At 43.0% G+C, this 18,830-nt stretch overlaps 1 protein-coding gene, 1 non-coding gene and 1 pseudogene across 3 annotated transcripts; 2 read left to right on the top strand and 1 right to left on the bottom strand.

Annotated features, from left to right (window-relative positions):
- The first annotated feature begins 4,113 nt into the window (after positions 1 to 4,113).
- LOC136484711 (glutathione S-transferase zeta class-like) lies at positions 4,114 to 7,139 on the top strand. 2 transcript variants are annotated; one of them, XM_066481651.1, is made up of 10 exons: positions 4,115 to 4,347; positions 4,444 to 4,570; positions 4,668 to 4,724; positions 4,847 to 4,932; positions 5,060 to 5,131; positions 5,333 to 5,386; positions 5,512 to 5,587; positions 5,805 to 5,866; positions 6,196 to 6,255; positions 6,600 to 7,132. In XM_066481651.1, the coding sequence occupies exons 1-10, from the start codon at positions 4,312 to 4,314 to the stop codon at positions 6,699 to 6,701; spliced, it is 732 nt and encodes a 243-aa protein (XP_066337748.1). In that variant the 5' UTR covers positions 4,115 to 4,311; the 3' UTR covers positions 6,702 to 7,132. The 2 variants fall into 2 exon arrangements, with proteins under 2 accessions (XP_066337749.1, XP_066337748.1); XM_066481652.1 differs by lacking the exon at positions 6,196 to 6,255 and having other exon boundaries at positions 4,114 to 4,347; positions 6,600 to 7,139.
- A 1,187-nt stretch (positions 7,140 to 8,326) lies between these two features.
- On the bottom strand, positions 8,327 to 16,945 carry LOC136484709 (probable apyrase 3; annotated as a pseudogene).
- LOC136490468 (small nucleolar RNA Z247) lies at positions 12,076 to 12,214 on the top strand. The gene has a single exon (XR_010767747.1). It is a non-coding gene; the product is annotated as a small nucleolar RNA Z247 (small nucleolar RNA).
- Positions 16,946 to 18,830: the final 1,885 nt, after the last annotated feature.

The following is an 18,830-nucleotide window of genomic DNA, read 5'->3' as shown; positions in this document are numbered from 1 at the left end:
TAATAGATGTAAAAAAAGTCGATTGGATATTGGATCCCTTAATCGGCCGTGATCCTCCGATATATATAGAGAGAGTGGTCTTATCCCAATACAAAATATATCTGTTTTGTATGTTTCCCACATCAAAACACGAGGCGGAACTGAGCTGGACTCTGACAGGACTCGGAATAGGCAGGAAAACGTCGGTCTCTCGGGCAGGCCGACCCGGTGCATCAAAGAGAAACTGGCTAGGCCAATTTTGCTAGGCTAGGCACAAAACCGTCTTCTTGTCTTCCGGACTTCCGAAAGTGACGATTAATTGTCCGTTGATTGTTTTAACACCAGAAACGTCGTCATGAAGTTTTCATTATGTCTTGGAGTATAATGTTTTACTCTCAAATCATTTCATAGTAAACCTAGTTGGAGACATAAACGTTAATAATATTTGGTATAAACTTGATCAAAATTAAACTAGTTGTCTTGTACAAATTAAATTTCATAGTTGCTGACATGCCCTGGTGGCAGTGCGGTGAGCCGGTGACCGATGACCGTGGGTGAGACTGAGAGACGGAGAGAGAAGCCATACGATGCTTCTTCCAGAACTGATCTGATGGGCCGTGGAAAGTTGGGCCAAGCATAGAACTCTTCATGGACCAACTGGATCATTTCCTCAACCAAGAATTTTTTTTGGCCATCCCAAATAAATTAGGCCATCATTTGATTGAAGAACAAATATTGGCTAGGCCAAGAAAAATTTGGCATGCCCAGCTATTCTCTTTACCAACTTAAAAAGCATCTCTATGGATTACTTGTCTCAACTCTAATACAAACAATATACAATATACGGAATTGTGATTGCTTCAACAGACTACTCATTCTATCCCCAATATCTAAAAGAATTAAGTAACTACTTAAAATCCAGCCTCCTCTATCTCTCAAATGGGTGATCCAGTCATGCTCCTCTATCCACTTTAAAAGTATTTATAATCTGTTGAAAAGACAAAGAAAAGACTACACTACTAATAATAAGAGATCACATATATAGATTTTTAGGAGATGTAGCATAAATAATTTGTTGGAGATGCTTTTATGTCATTTTTGGGTGCTCAAATTGCTGAAGCGAGCTGTCTAGGCGTCCGAAATGCATGCCAACCTAACGGAGCAGAAGGAGATTGGTGTTGTCACTAGCATTCATTGTTTGGTTTCCAAACATCAATTGATTATACCAGTTAAACAACATTTCCAATGTATAAAGTATTTCTTGAAATCAACATATTAGGATCCATATTACCTATCATTTGTTATTAAATATTGTTTACACATGGGATCCACATGTCATACTTATACTGTTATACACAATAGGATTTTTAGCATTTTGGCATGGTTCTAATCCAAACATGTGTATATATGATCAAGTTTTGGCCATGCCCTACATTGGCTATTGCAATTTTTTGGCTTGGTACAGTGGGGGTAGAAACCAAATATGCACTTGAACCACCTTTAAATACAAGTATATGTGTTTGATTTGATGGTTAAAGTAGGTTGAGATAGGTTGAATCCAAAATTTATATTGTTCATTTGAGATCCAAGTAGGTTTGATCCCAGGAGAGAACATTCTCTTAGATGTAGGTTCATTTGATCCATAAAAAAAACGTATACACTAGCAAGGGTCTAGTGATTTTGGTGGTTGAATGACCATAAGCATTAGGGCTAACAATGTTTGCTAGTATACAAGAAACTTGGTTTTATCGATGCAAGAGATGAACTTGAGTTGGGCTCAAGTAAAGACCAAGCAATCAACATTTCAAATAAAGAAATATCAAAGAGAAGCATGAAAGATCCTAGAAGAGAAGCAAGAATCTCAAGACATCATACATGCGAAGCTTAGACAAATGAAGGCGAAGAAACGTACTCAGAGACAAGCACTAATGAGGTGCACCGGTGGCGGGAACATCCATGTCCAATTAGCCATGGTGTACTTTGTTGTAAATCAAATGACTTGAAGTTTGACAAAAACTATATAAAAGAACACTAACATTTATGATAAAAAAAATACTATTAAATTAATTATAAATATAATTTTGTATTAAACCTTTTTTGATAATGGAAACAAATGTTCTAGCTTCAGCTTCTAAAGAAGCGTCAGACCAAGCTTATTATGAACGCACCCTAAATAAAACTCACATAGGTGTAAACTAGTTCTCAAGACGATAACTAAAGTTCCAACCATTTGTAGCAAAAATAAATATGGCTTTTAACTCTAAATTTCTACAAGCATCTTGGATAAGTACTAGTTGAGACGTGTTAATACTATTTTACTATAAATTTGATTAAAGTTAAACTAGTGTGACTTGCATAAGTTATACACTCCCTCCGTCCACAATAGAATGCAATTCTCGCTTCTCGAGAAGTCAAACAATTTGAACTTTGATTAAATTTATATTAAAAAGTACTAACATTCATGATACAAAATAAGTACCATTAGATTAGTTATAAAATATATTTTCATAATAATTTTTTTTGAGACATAAATAATAATACTATTTAAGATAAACTTGGTCAAACATGAGCTAGTTTGACCGGCATGATTCTCATAATTGCATTCTTTTACGGACGGAGGGAGTAGTTACATTCGACGGAGAGAGTATGAGTATGTTTGGTTTCCTGGATAACTTCTAGCCTGGCTAGAATCCTAGCCTGTGCAGCCTTAGTCTGCTCCCACCAAGCCAACTCTTAGTTGTTTGGTTGTCTGTACTATATTAGCCTGTCTAGCTCCAATGTGTGTTTGATTGTCTGGTTTATTTTGATAGAATCACCTCTTCTCCCAATGGTTAAGGTTACTCCATTTCATCGAACCAGTGATGGGCATCCTCGGTGAGGTCGTTCCTTTCATATAACCATTCAAAACAATATGAAGCTTACAGAGCACTCAGCAAACACAACGAGAACAGTAGAAATATCTAGAGCTTTAGAACATTTTGCAGGATTACTTGTAGCACAAATACATGGAACAGACCAAAGTAACATGGGATTATAAAACACAATCATATCGAGTCTATGCAGACATTCAGACAACTAAAATTTCAATTTGTATCCAATTCTCGTGCACTACAACAGAATTAGTTCATGTAGACAAGAGTGAAATCACACAAACAAATGGAAATCAGCTTGAGTGGTATCGAAATCGAACTCTATAGCCGTCCCAGCAAGTAAAATTCCTGCCAGCGGGAAACTGCACACTCAACTTCTGAAACCGAACAGCAAGGAGCAGCTAAGCAAACACGAGAACAGAAAATGTACACTTCCACGCAGCTTCCAACCACCAAATCAACACGAAGTAGCATTCTCCGTATCGTAAGGAGAGCTGGGCGGAGATTCAGAAACAGCATAAGCACAAGCACGGGGATTCAGAAACAGCACAAGCAAAAGCACGCCGTCTTGGTGAGCCGCTTCGCAGGCCGACGATATCGCGGTCGAGCTCGGCCGACCATGCCGTCGGGCACGAAGGTGCGGTGGTCCCGGTCGACCTCGCCTGGCTCCAAAAGGCGTGACATCGGAGCCCCCTTCTTCTGCCCATGCCGCATCAGCACCACCCGCCTCGCCTCCCGCAGCGGCGGCAGCGACACGCCCAGGCGCGGGCTCGGGGACCTCTCCAGCTCGTGCACGCTCGAGCAGCAGATGGAGGTGGAGGGTCGGGGCCTACGCCGGGCAGCGGCCGATTCCGGGGTTGCCGTCTTGGCGCAGCGAGCCTCGTGCTGGCCGGTGGAGAGGGAGGGGAGTGGGGGCTCGCCGGGGTCTGGTGGTGGTGGTGGTCGGAGCCGCCTGTGCTGGTGCCGGCGGCGCGCGCCGCACCGGCCTTCCCTCCGCCGCTGCCTCGCTTGAACTTCACGGGTGGTGAGACGACCGGACAACAGCGCTAGCCGGAGCCTGGCTCGAGAAAAACGACGGCTCCCACGTTCTTTCCTAGCCAGGCTAAGGGTGTAAGCCAGGACGCAGCCCATCTGTAGTCAACTAAACAAGCTCATCTTAGCTCTAGAAAACCAGGCTAAGATTTAGAGACCCAACCAAACACAAACTACAACCAAACACACCCTATATAATCTATGTGGTTGATGAGCTAGTACAGCCACCAAGCTACTTAGCCATACCAGCACAAGTGCACAACAGGTGGCTTTCACCACTATGGATCCCTTTTGTACAAGGGCTTAGTATTCCCCCACCCCGCTCGAGGGGCACTTTGTCCTACTCTACTCGCTCCACGGCAGCTAGCTCCAAACCATCCAAACCAAGAACAGAAGCCGCTGACCCCCAACACACACCATCGATCGCGTCATGGCGTCCGATGATTCATCCAACGTGCCACTACAGGTATATGCAGTTTGGTCGCCGTTTCATCACCTGTAGGCTATAGCAGAGCAACTGATCACGGCCGCCTCTTCTTTGATTTGGTTCTATTCCACTCAGGAGCTCACCGGAGCGGCAGCCGCGACGGCGGCAGTGGTGCCGCCGGTGAAGAGCCCCAAGCTGAAGCTCTACTCGTTCTGGCGAAGCTCATGCTCGCAGCGCGTCCGCATAGCCCTTAATCTCAAAGGTAATCCTCATGGCTCTGTCAGATCTGTGCCGCAAGGGCAATTGCTTCAGAGGTGTTAACTGAACATGAACGTTCTGAAATAATCTGTGGGCTCAAGGACTGGAGTACGAGTATAAGCCGGTGAATCTCCTCGCAAACGAGCAGTCAGATCCAGGTGCTTACATACAAATGGTTTTCAGCATCGACATGTCATGTCTACCAGTGTTCTCCTTCACAAAATCCAGGTGCAGAAGTATTGGTCTGAAAACTGCTTAATTTGCCCCTTTTTGGCTACAGAGTTTGAGAGGCTGAACCCAATCAAGTATGTTCCAGCATTGGTCGATGGCGAAACGATTGTCGCAGATTCGTTTGCAATCTTGCTGGTAAGGCATGCATGGGGTACATATACTGATGATGTACAGTAATACAGGTTGTACAATTTGAGATTTTTGAGTATTTTTTGCATCCTGAATGGCCATCATGAAGTTCATGTTTCTTATGGTGGACTAGTACCTAGAGGACAAGTACCCCCAGTATCCTCTGCTACCACAGGACCCCAAAAAGAGAGCACTGAATATCCAGGTTAGTCTCTATTTCTGTGCCACCAAAATCATTTCAAGTAGTTTCAGAAAAAAAGGAACACTACCGAAATATTTTTTATCCTGAAGACACTTAACGTTCATGATAAACAGAACAGAAACGAAAACACGTCCTAATTTACTTTGCCAACTCCTCCAAATCCTTGCATCTCAATGAAATGGTCATATTTTCTTTGAGTTGCAGATTGCAAGCATCGTGGGTTCAAGCATCCAGCCACTACAAAACTATCCTGTCTGGGTGAGTTCGTTCGCAGGAGCTCCCTGCTGACCATGAATCCGTGGTCGCATATCAATAACTGTATCGATTGTTTCTTTGTTTTTTTGACGTAGATGTGGCAAACTTGTTCTTCGCCTTAACTGCAGAATTTCATCGAGGAGAAGTTAGACTCCAACGAAGCAATTAAGTGGACACAGCATCACATCAATAGGGGCTTCACAGGTTCTGTACCCTATCATCATTTTGGTCAATTATGTGAAGATTAGATGAAAAAGATTTTTTTTTTTGCGAAGAGATGAAAAAGAAATCTACAACCACACCAATCAAACGACTATCATGATTTAAAAGTTCTCTGTCCACTTCCGTTGTTTTATAGTTTGTGATATCCTAATTTATGCTGCCCTAGCATCTCAATGTCTATTTCTCCATGGATGTTCAGCTCTTGAGAAGTTGTTGAAAGGATGCAGCACCAAATATGCCACAGGAAACGAAATCCAGCTGGTTTGCTCTTCAAACCTCATTTCCTTATTTGTGGGCATTTTTATTTAGATAGGTAGCTGCAATGCTATGCGACCATGGATTCATGGTTATTAAAAATTCTGTTACCCTCGTACAAAAATCTCTATGCACATAAGCAACTCAAAAGTACCAAATAAAAATCTTACACCAGTACACGCTGAAACTACTATTGTGATGAGCCCTTTGGGGAGCAAAATTGTCCGTTCAAAAAGAGGGTACTGTAAGTTTTAGGCTAAAACTTTTAGCTTATAACCTCGTAGTCCTACTCTATTATCTAAGGATGGTGATATTTGCTTGCTGACACTGTATAGGCAGATGTATTTCTGGAACCACAGATATACGGTGGAATTAAGCGCTTTGGAATTGATATGGTAGGTACCACTACCATCGCGAATTACGGCTTATTCTTTATTAATTTATAATCTCATGAGGGGATAGAATAGTATTGCAGGCTTGGTGCTTGCAGCTTGCTCAGTGTTAAAGTATAAGCACAAGACCTTGTTTGTTCTGTTTTCTTGAACCAAGATACACAATTCCTCATGCGAATGCTCGATATTTTGTTGTTCTCTGAGATGCTGAATAAGGAAACGGAGTAGGTTTCATAACACCTTCAACTACAGTTTGCCTATTACTGAAAAAGGGAGCGAACTGATGAACTTAGAACATCATCATATTTAGCTGTTGGCTCTAAGGAAACCATTTTTTCACCTTGCAGTCAGTTTACCCAGTCCTGGCGAGGCTCCATGAAGCGTACCTGGAACATCCTGTCTTCTTGGCTGCATTGCCAGAGAAGCAACCAGACGCACCTTCCCTCTGAACACATCTCTCAGACGTATTCTGACCGGTCTCTTCCACACTCCGTGCCATGAAAAACTTGCAGCAATTACTTCATGTAAATTTTAGTTGATTTGTAACGAGTGTTATATATTTATGTTTGAGAAACAATAGAAAACTACACAAATAAATCATACATAAAAAAATATATTTTCCACAAATAAATCATGCATATATATTGTATTCGTCAAAGAGAGTGTGCTACAGCTATAGATGGCCAAATGGACAACACGACCGATACGGTCAGGCCCGTTGAGATTGACCCTATCAGTTCATCGTGTCACGCCGTGCCAGCCCACGGGCTGTGTCTACAGCCCATGGACCTAGGGTCAAGCCATGCCGGGCTGGGCCATGCTCGTGCCGGCCCAGGCCTTACTGTCTTACAAGTCCTTCCTCAGTTTTTCAAAACCAACTCTAATATTTAACTATTAAAGACAACAGATTCAGTCCAAACATGCAAACAAGACTCAATAAAGGCTTAGTACAGGACTCAATTCAGACAACCAACTCATCCATCTCTCTCAAGTTTCAGTCAGTAACAGACCCAGCGTAGTCTCACAGTTCACAAACTCACAGGCCACATACAAGAAAAGGCACAACATTAATGGTTCAAACTTGATTCATAAAGATAACTTGGAGCTGTTTAGTGCAATGGCTGCCTTGTTGAGAACCTTTCTAGGTAGAAACTCACACCTCATGAGAAACCCTATAAAGGAAAAATTGTATAGCCCACATATCAAATGTTCATAATTATTATAGTCTTATAGATATGGTAATCTAGATTACACATTTTCATCAAGATACATATTTTCAAAGACTCTTGAAGGTCCAAATTCTCCGTGCTATGCAAAGTTTTTTCATCCCCTTGCTCCCAATCTTTCATTAATGACAGCATCTCCACCATGTCAGGACTTAGCGATGCCGCCGCTCCTTGATGATCCTACGGTTAGACTAAATGCAGATTCTAAAGATATAGTAGAAACAAACATAGTTAAAACGTCCCTAACTAAGATGGAAAGAATAGGATAGATGACTTTGCATTGTGGTCATGCGTTTAAGACGTTGAAGTTATCGTCGTACTGGCCGATACTGTCATTATCCAGGCATGCATACAACTCAGAAGCACTCAGATTAGCACCAGAAGATGGTTCTTGCAACAAAGCACTAGTAGATGTTAACCTAGATAACGGAGAGGGCGAGGAAGCACAAAGATCAGCATGAGGACCAAAACTAGCACCAGCTGTGTACAGCACCAAGACTAGCACCAGCATTTGGTCCAGCACCAAGTCCAGCAGCAATACCAAAAATTTCCACCCAAGTAGTCTTTTTCTTACAAGAAGAAGGCCCTGTGTAATCTCACAGCACCAAACTTGCTATTAGACTCATCTTTTAAGCAACAACGACATTTCTATGGTTCCTATCATTCTCATAAGTGTTGAGATGTCAAGCTATCTCAAGAATGTGATAGATAATTAGTGGAGTTATTGGACAATATAAACACAAGACAAAACAGTAGTGTTTGCTTACACAACCATTTAGCCCATTTACACGCCCTATAAGCGCTACACAGTGGCTTGCCATGTCCGTTTAATGAGCCATTTATCCCGTTTAATCACTGTTTAGTCTCGGTGACATGGCCTTAATAGCAGTACCCAGAGGCCAGGCGGCTTCCACGTAGTATTCGCCATGCTTCACCTTGGATACAAATGTGATCTTTTTCGTTGGCTGCAGACCTGCGACAATGCATCCGATCAGATATATATATATATAAATCGAACTATGCCGTCTGAATTCTGATTGTCAAGAACACTAGTAATACTTCAATCAAAGCAACAAAAATTTCATTGAATTTGAGAACTGATGCAACTTACCGAAGCCGTCAACGAGCAATGTGTATGTGTAAGTAAGATCCATGCACAAGTATGGCACATCACTGTCAGAAATATTTGGGTAGGCAATTTTTGCTTTCTTGACATCCAATTGGCAAGCCTTCTTAGCAGCAGCGCTGAATGCGGCAGGAGCGGCCTTCGCGCTGGGAGCTTTGCTATCTATGAACCCAACCTTGCCAATTAAGCGAGGAGATTCAGTTCCTGTCACTTGCAAACATCCAAACTAAATGTACCTATAATCCTATATATAGGCTAAACATATTATTTGTTCCTACATGCACTACGCCAGATTCTCACAGTAGAAACGGAAGCATTTTTACTGTAGGGGCGGCTGGGGTTGGGGGCGCCCCTACAATGGGCGTCCTCGGGCCCCAGCAGCCCTACAGATGGCACTGTAGGGGCGGCTGGTAACTTGAGCCGCCCCTACAGTTGGGGCTGATCTGTAGGGACGACTCAATCACCAGCCACCCCTGCAGTGCCCATTTGTAGAGGCGGCGGCCACCGGCCGCCCCTGCTGTTCCACTGTAGGGGCAGCTGAATCACCAGCCGCCCCTACTAATGGCGCATGAATAAATAGCAGCCACCCCCTTCTTCCACCCCGGGACACACTCTTCTACACAAAAAAAGGTTGGGAGGCCTTAGGCTCCTCCTAAAAATTGCTCTACTAAGGGGGAGGTTTTGATCTCAAATCCTTTGGTGGAGAGGCTCTAAAAGGTAAGGAAATGCTTCTCCAACTCTTTATTTGAAGTTTAATTCGTTGGTTAGTGAGTAATTTGATTTTTGGTTTTCTCCCTCTTCCATGGAGCTTGAGCTAGTTATGAGTGAAATTAGACCCTAATTTTCACTATACTAGGGTAAATTAGGTAGGGAAGTAAGATTGCACCCTTTGTTAATATATCTTTGTTGATTTTAGTGTAGTATTAGTGAAGTTTGGTGCATGTGTCATGAAACCCTATATCTAGATGTAGATCTAGGATTTTGTTTTTTTTTCTTTTTCAATTTTTTCTTTATGTGACTAGGGTTTGCATGTAGGTGAATGTGTAAGATTTTAATTGTTGCTAATGTGTAAAATATCCTCTACCATGGCTACTAATTATCATTTAATATTTATTTTGATTCCTTTCTATAATGTGTGTTTTTAATTAGTTATGGATAAATATGCCATTAATTAATTATCCTCTACCATTAAATTGGAATGGAGTTTGCATGAAAGGTAGTGGATGAAATATTAAATGTTGCTAATTGTTTTCTTTGAAATTATTTATTTGAACCAATTAATTTATATTTTAAAATATTTATGCATTAATAGTCAATTAATTAACTATCCTCTACCACCTTGGTGCATGTCTCAGGTATATATAATTATTCTCGAGTAATATTCTTTCTTTGGTTATTTTGTTTCTATAAGATGGACTACAGGAACTCTCGGATGTATGGTTCGTTAAGACACGACGCTCTTTTCCGTGATGAGGTGGACAAATTCATCAAAGCCGCAGAGAAGCATGCAGCGACGTTGAAAGAGAATAGTGACACAATTATTTGTCCCTGCAAAGATTGCAAGAACCTTATTGCATTTCGAGATGTGAGTACCATTAAGGAACATATGATTAGAAGAGGATTTGTTTCGGACTATGCAGTGTGGATTCATCATGGTGAAATAGTGGTTGTTGATGACAGCGACGATGATCTAGCTGATGAAGCTGAAACCCAAGTATACTTGTCCCGATTCACATATGTGAGGCAAGGTAGTAGAAGCCTGATGCGACGTAGATATTGTTTTGGCCAGCTCCACCTCCCCCATTCCACACACCACCGAAGGTGCAGTTCTTTGTCTTGCATGGTGCCTTCAGATTCATTCATTGCCTTGGCAATCTCTTCCCTACATTTTTCATATAATGCTCCTTCTGGTCTAGCAGTTGTATCGTATTGCTGTCCATTATAGGTGTATTTACCTTCAACGAAGGACATTGTATATAGAGATATGCTGGACAACGTTCTTTCAAAAATTAGCAAATTAAGCATAAATTCCCGTGGCAGAGTCATTAAAATACCATTAAATCCATGCGGCATGCAGAAGCTGAATGGTCCGTTCTTGGACTTCAAAATCTCCGCTCGTGATGCAAAGGAACCATATAGCGCAAGTAGCTGCAAGCAGAAGGTCTTGAGTGATCAGTCCAACTGATTACACCTGTCTGTCTCACAAATTAATGGAGTATGATTGATTCAAACCTGTGAACATATACACTGTACTCTTTTCCTTTACAATACTCTTTGGTAATATAGGGATCCTCGCCATCAGCCACTGTGGGTGCTCTCGCGGCAGCATATGGAGAGACAGCATAGGCCATTTGCACGGATCCACCGCCCATATCAATCACGCCTACCGTCTGGCAATAGTCCCCTCCCAGTTTATCCAGCAAATAATTCAGAGCAATCTACATCTCAGGGCATGCACGCTAAGGTTTTGGAGTAACATTACAGAGTGCATGTAAATATGTGGTGATGTAAAGATAAACTAAGCATGAGTATAGATGAATTTGTTGTTGTGTCACTGCTAACTCATACCCATAGGTAGGATCCTTCCTGAGATCCCTCAAGAACATTGTGTTGGAAATAGTATATTTTGGATATGTATGCATGCTTGTAATCTCAACCACCTGGTGTACACGGCCAAGGGAATAGATCTATGCATGTACTGTACATGGTCAGGGAATAATTCTTCACTGCTAAGAATAGGAGATAATCACGTAGGAGATAATCACGTAACACTTTCCTTGACCGGTATTCCAGGTGGTCCTTTGCTATATGTAGTGCCACGATCGGGGCTTTTCCGATCTCATCTAACATGCAACACGCTGAGCCCAAGATAGGGTCAGCGCTTCCTCCTACTGCGCCTCTGATTTTAACATGGTAATCAGAGCCAATTCAAAGATTGAATCTCAGTAGATCAATCTTCAATTTCCAGCCATCAATCTTCCACTTTCATCCTCCATGGCGAGCTCTTCTTCGGTGGGAAATCTTCTCGCTGGTCACACCATTGCTGAAAAGCTCACCAAGTCCAACCACGCCTTATGGAAGGCGCAAGTCAAGGCAGCCGTACGCGGCGCTCGGCTTCAGGGTCATCTCACTGGTGATTCTGTGGCACCAGAAACCCATCTGATCACTAAGACGGATGGCAAAGATGTGAAGACGCCGAATCCGGCATATGAAGAATGGGAGGCAGCAGATCAACAAGTTCTCAGCTTTCTCCTCACATCACTGTCCAAGGAGGTGATGATACAAGTATCTTCCTGCGAGACTGCGGCAGCAGCATGGAAGATCATCGAAGAGGCGTTCGCCTCGCAGACTCGAGCGCGCATCGTGAATGTGCGTATTGCGCTCGCCACAACCAAGAAGGGCAATTCAAGTGCTGCTGAATACTTCGCCAAGATGAAGTCGCTGGGAGATGAGATGGCGGCCGCGGGACGACGTCTCGACGATGAAGAACTGGTGGAGTACATCATCACCGGGCTCGGTGAGGACTTCACATCATTGGTAACTGCTCTCACAGCGAGGGTAGAACCAATCTCTGTTGGGGAGCTGTACTCGCAGCTGCTCAATTTTGAGACCCGTATGGATCTCACATACGGGAACTCCAGTGGCGGATCGGCAAATGCGGCCAGCCGTGGACGCAATGGTAACCGAGGCGGACCGCGTGGCCAAGGTGGGCAACAACGCGATGGCGGTCGCGGCCGTGGATCTCAGCGCGGTCGCGGCAACGGTGGACAACCAAGAGGAGGTGCTCGCGGCTTCAACAACAACAATAGTCGCGCAGCTCCTCGGAACACACAAGATGATCGGCCCCTATGTCAGGTATGTTACAAGAAAGGGCATACAGCAGAAATCTGTTGGCACAGGTTTGAAGAAGACTATGTGCCAGATCCAAAGCTAGTTGCAGCCGCCACCAGCTCATACACTGTCGACACCAACTGGTACACCGACATGGGCGCCACAGATCACATCACAGGAGAACTGGCGAAGCTGACAGTCAAGGATAAGTACCATGGTGGTGATCAAATTCACACTGCCAACGGCGTAGGTATGGACATTAGTCATATTGGTCATACTACTGTTCATGCCCCTAATCAAGATATTCATCTAAAAAATGTCTTATATGTTCCACAAGCCAAAAAGAGCCTTGTTTCCGTTCATAAACTAGCTTCTGATAATTCTGCTTATCTAGAATTTCATCCCAATTTTTTTTTTGATCAAGGATCAGGCGACGAAGAGTACCATCCTTAGAGGAAGATGTGAGAGAGGACTGTACCCTCTTCCCGTGCAGTCAATAAAGCAAGCCTACAGTGCCACTAAAGCCTCCTTGTCAAGGTGGCACAACCGTTTAGGTCATCCTGCCTCAGCTGTTGTTAAACAAGTTATTAGCAACAATAATCTTCCTGTTTTAGATCAGTCAATCAGTGAGTCTGTGTGTGATGCTTGCCAGCAAGCTAAGAGTCATCAATTACCTTATTCAAGGTCATCTAGTGTTTCTAAATTTCCCTTGGAACTTGTATTCTCTGATGTCTGGGGTCCTGCACCAGAATCAATCGGTCGGAATAAATATTATGTGAGTTTCATTGATAATTATAGCAAATTTACCTGGATCTATCTACTAAAATATAAATCTGAAGTTTTTCATAAGTTCCAAGAATTTCAAACTCTTGTTGAAAAATTATTCAACAGGAAAATCCTTGCTATGCAAACAGACTGGGGAGGGGAGTATCAGAAGCTTAATTCCTTCTTCAATAAAACTGGGATAGCTCATCATGTCTCATGTCCCTATGCTCATCAACAAAATGGTTCCGCGGAAAGAAAACATCGTCATATTGTAGAAGTTGGTCTATCTCTTTTATCGCATGCATCTATGCCCTTAAAATTCTGGGATGAAGCTTTTCTTACAGCTACCTATTTAATCAACAGAGTTCCTAGTCGAACCATACAGAACACCATCACCTGGATCCTCTGTGGTTGCGGCGAATGGTGATCCGAGTGGTGCACCAGTGGACAGACCTCGCACACGTCTGCAGCATGGGATTAGAAAAGAAAAGGTATATACTGATGGCACAGTTAGATACGGTTTCCTAACCTCCACTGGTGAGCCCTGCAGTGTTGATGAAGCTCTTGAAGATAAGAATTGGAGCGCAGCCATGAATACTGAGTACGATGCATTGATGAAAAACAGAACATGACATTTAGTTCCACCACAAAAAGGGAGAAATGTGATAGGATGTAAATGGGTGTACAAGATTAAAAGAAAATCAGATGGAAGCTTAGACAGATATAAAGCTCGCTTGGTGGCTAAAGGATTCAAACAAAGGTATGGTCTAGATTATGAGGATACATTCAGTCCTGTCGTTAAATCTGCCACTATTCGTGTTATCTTGTCTATTGCTGTCTCCCGTGGATGGAGCCTTCGACAACTTGATGTGCAGAATGCATTTCTTCATGGATTCCTGGAAGAGGAGGTCTACATGCAGCAACCTCCAGGATTTGAAGATTCGTCCAAACCAAACTATGTCTGTAAGTTGGACAAGGCGTTGTACGGGCTGAAACAAGCACCGAGGGCATGGCACTCTCGGCTGAGTGCTAAATTGATTTCTCTTGGATTCCAGACATCGAAGGCGGACACCTCTCTGTTCTTCTATAGCAAGGGAGGCATTACTATATTTGTGTTAGTTTATGTTGATGACATTATAGTCGCAAGTTCCTCAGAGAAAGGGACAACGGCACTACTTCAAGATCTTCAGAGTGAGTTTGCACTGAAGGATTTAGGAGAACTCCATTATTTTCTTGGCATTGAAGTAACAAAGGTACGTGATGGGATTATACTAACACAGGATAAGTATGCCTCTGATTTATTAAAAAGAGTTAGCATGTCAGACTGCAAACCAGTTACAACCCCATTAAGCACTAGTGAGAAATTATCTATACATGAGGGTACACCTCTCGGTCCTAATGATGCAACACAGTACAGGAGTATAGTAGGTGCTTTACAGTATCTAACTCTCACTAGACCAGACATTGCAAACTCAGTGAACAAGGTTTGTCAATTTCTTCATGCACCAACCACTGTCCATTGGGCAACGGTGAAACGAATTTTAAGATATCTGAAACAGTGTACCAAGTTGGGACTTAAGATACATAGATCAACCTCTACTCTGGTTAGTGCTTTTTCAGATGCAGACTGGGCAGGAAGCACAGATGACAGGAGATCAACTGGAGGCTTTGCTGTGTTTTTGGGGTCCAATCTTGTGTCATGGAGTGCCCAAAAGCAAGGTACAGTATCACGGTCTAGTACGGAGTCTGAGTACAAGGCTCTGGCCAATGCTACTGCAGAGGTGATGTGGATACAGACTCTTCTTCAAGAATTAAATATCAGTAGTCCACGGGCTGCTAAGTTATGGTGTGATAATTTGGGTGCTAAATACTTGACAGCTAATCCTGTGTTCCATGCTAGAACAAAACATATAGAGGTCGACTATCATTTTGTCAGGGAGAGAGTGTCTCGGAAATTACTGGAAGTTGATTTTGTTTCTTCAGGTGATCAAGTTGCTGATGGGTTTACAAAACCACTCTCAGTTCGGCTCTTGGAGAATTTCAAGTACAATCTTAACCTAGTACGGTTATGATTGAGGGGGGCTGTTGGAAATAGTATATTTTGGATATGTATGCATGCTTGTAATCTCAACCACCTGGTGTACACGGCCAAGGGAATAGATCTATGCATGTACTGTACATGGTCAGGGAATAATTCTTCACTGCTAAGAATAGGAGATAATCACGTAGGAGATAATCACGTAACACTTTCCTTGACCGGTATTCCAGGTGGTCCTTTGCTATATGTAGTGCCACGATCGGGGCTTTTCCGATCTCATCTAACATGCAACACGCTGAGCCCAAGATAGGGTCAGCGCTTCCTCCTACTGCGCCTCTGATTTTAACACATTGATCCAGTTGGTCTTGTACTGAAATTTACTCTTTTTGTGGACAAGATCTCTGACCTGTATTAAAGATCAAAGTAACAAAATTCATGGATGATGATACATATTTATCATGTGCCAGCACAAGACTGGAGAGTAAGAAAATGAATCTACCGCATCAAGAATTTGGTCTGCTCGTTGATTTCCGATAAGGCGTTATTCAGCAGTCGCCTGCAAGTTTATTGTTGACATGAAAAGACAAGGAAAAATACTGAGAAACAATAATAGTGTATAACATTTTAATGGTAGCAAGAGGAAGTAGTGTTTCACACACATTTCTATAACTTTTAAGGGTCATTTGCTATGATTTGCGCAAATTATGAAACCTTTGGACCAAAACAACTACTAACACGGTTATATATAAACTGCTTTTACTGGATGCTGCAATTAGTGACTAGAGAAGAAGGTCAATTCTCAAAATTATTTGAAAGTGATGAGAACATAATAGTAAATTGTTCACATACGTACTCCAAGCTTAAGAGGGGTTCTTTTCATAAGCCATGAAGGGACAATGCTCTTGGCCTTGTCAAGAAGAGGCAGAATGGACTTTGCGGCCTCTTGGGGTCGTCCAGCATACGAGCTCAGGCCTGGTTTCACCTGCATGGACAATCGAAATGTTCTAATTAACACGACATGCATATAACAGAACATCCTGTTGTTAAAAAAGCAACAACCGCGAAACCTGCTGGATCGGCCGGGCCGCCCGGGGTCAATAATGGAGTACTTTTCAGAACGAAGCTTTTAATAACGGCAGTAGATGTAGATGGCCGCCACACTTTTGCTATTGTTAATGACTTCTTACTACAGGACCATATTCCTTTTTAGGGGGTCAAGGTCAAGGGGGAAGATGAGCGTCGTTACCTGGAACTTGCCACTGACGCCAGTTGGATTAGTAATGGAGGTTGGAGCGAGGGTGCAGAGCACTCAGCAATGAAAAAGAAAAAAACAACAGCCACACTACACGTTTTCAAGCAACCTAGACATCACCTAAGTTTTCGTATAATCTAACTAGACTAGATAGCCTTTAATTTGTATTGTCGTCTTACCTTGGCAAAGAATTCGATCTCGTCGCCCATGCGGAGAAGGTCCATCTGCCTGTCGAACCTGAAGACGTACACCCGGCTCCCGGTGCTGCCGGCGTCGAAGATGACGGCGTACCTCCCCGGCCCAATCGGCGCGTCGTTCTACACAGGAGGCTCGTCGACGACGACGCCGGCCTTGCGGCCAAGCACGCCAGCAGCATCGCCGTGGGCCGCGACGGTGTACGAGGAGGCTAGCTGTAGGAGGAGCACCAGCACCACTATGGCGGCGACACGAGCCATGGCTAGCTAGCCCTACGTACTGCCTGATGCGGCGAGCTTCAGTGCTCGCCGGCTGGCCAGCACTGGGTGCGCAGGCACTATATATAGCTAGAGTTCGTGACTTGGTTCTGTCCACGGGCTCTACTCGACAAGCAAGGCATCTTTTTTATAGAGCTGAAAGGGAGGGAAATTTCACAGAATACCTCAACAGGCATGGTGAGCGTGGAGTACAGTTGAAGCGAGTCCCCTGAATGTATAAAGGCTCCAAACTCTTTTCTTTTGTCTTCACATTTCTTTCTGGTAAAAAAGCTAGTTGTCTTGACATGTGCACGTCATGATAATATGCAACAAATAATGATATACACCTTTTAAAAAACGGCACAAGGGACTTCTTATTCCATTTCATTGAACAAAGCAGGCAAAAAAGTACAAGTCGATAGCTACAGAAGGTATAATACAGGGAAAAATAAACGCAAAAGAGAATTGTAGCAGCACTGCCGAGTGCAGACAGCACTAAAATACTTCTTCACATTTGCGTGAGGACTTCAGAATTGTCATGGCACCACCCCCACGCAGATAAGGGGGCCACACTTGCGTTCCCGGCAGCCATGTCGTTCAAAGAAATTCGATGACTTGATCATGGTCCCACAAAGATTTAAGGACAAAGATTATGTCTGGATTGCAATCTAATAAGGATTTCCTTATATGTTGCAGTATAAAGTATCTTTAGTACCGAAAATTAGAGTGTTTGGCAATCTTGATTATTATTATAAAAATTCTGAGTGTAAAAGGACCATTATACCCTTTTTCTTCTCATTCTTTATATCACCATTTGTTGCCCATCCTCTAAGCGCTCTTTGGAGCCAAGTCTAGGTGCGGAGTAGTCTTGGTAGGACGGGGACGACAACAGTTACACATGGGAGGTCCGAGCGTGGACGAGAGGGGCACTGAAAGAGCCAGTTTAGTTTTTAGTAATTGAGTGACCATATTTTTTAAGGAAAATTGAGTGCCAACATTAGTGGACTAACTTGTTTCATATATATGAAATGAAAGTGCAGGTTTAGTCCGCAAATGATGTTGAGCAACATGAAGACCACAAAGATGATGTTGATGATCATGTGGTGCAAAGTTCAACATGAAGGAGATGGATGGAGATGAAAGCAAAGAACAAGAAAAAGGTATATGCTAGGAATTTGCTTTCACTAGCCAAAGGTGTGTAGAGAAGTAAATCGCCGGGTTTAGAATAGATAGCCGTATTATAAAGAGTGGAATTCTTTGAATAACGCGGTTATCTAGTACCACTAGGTGAGATCGAACAATGCAAATGTATTCGATTGAGTGGTGCAATGAAGAAGCAAGTGAAAACCTTTGAAAAATATTTTGGAAATGCTACCTCACTGCTAAAGGTGTTGGTCATCTCGAGGGAGACCCTTTGGAGTTAGCCATTAGAAAAAGGTTTCAGAGAGGAGCAAGGTGCTTTGTTTATAGAGGCACCAAAGCTCTTCGGTGGGCACCAGAGTGATGCCACCTGAGAGTAGGAACAATGCTTAGAAACTAAAACAGTCCAATCGTCATGAACTCATCGGAGCTCGTTGATGCACCGGAGGTGTCGACCAGAGAGTGAGTCCAGTGAGCAACCATGAGGCGCTAAGGGGTCACCGGAGGTGTCCACCAGAGTTTAGAAATGTCGTTGTTGTTAGCCAGTTTTTCTATGTTGTCACCTTATCTTCTAGTGCCAACGGAGAGGTGAGCACCAGAGATTAGGAAAGGTGACAACTGGCACACGTACAGGAGAGTTCAAATGAGGGCATCGAAACTCTATGGTGGTGCCCAGAGAGTGACTCTAGAGATGATCTTTTTTGTGAAGTTTGAGGCCAAGCAAGAACCAGAACTCTTCGGTGGTACA

The sequence above is a fragment of the Miscanthus floridulus genome, chromosome 10 (genome assembly GCF_019320115.1).
Source record: "Miscanthus floridulus cultivar M001 chromosome 10, ASM1932011v1, whole genome shotgun sequence".
Lineage (NCBI taxonomy): Eukaryota > Viridiplantae > Streptophyta > Magnoliopsida > Poales > Poaceae > Miscanthus > Miscanthus floridulus.
This window is presented reverse-complemented; position numbering and strand designations above follow the sequence as displayed.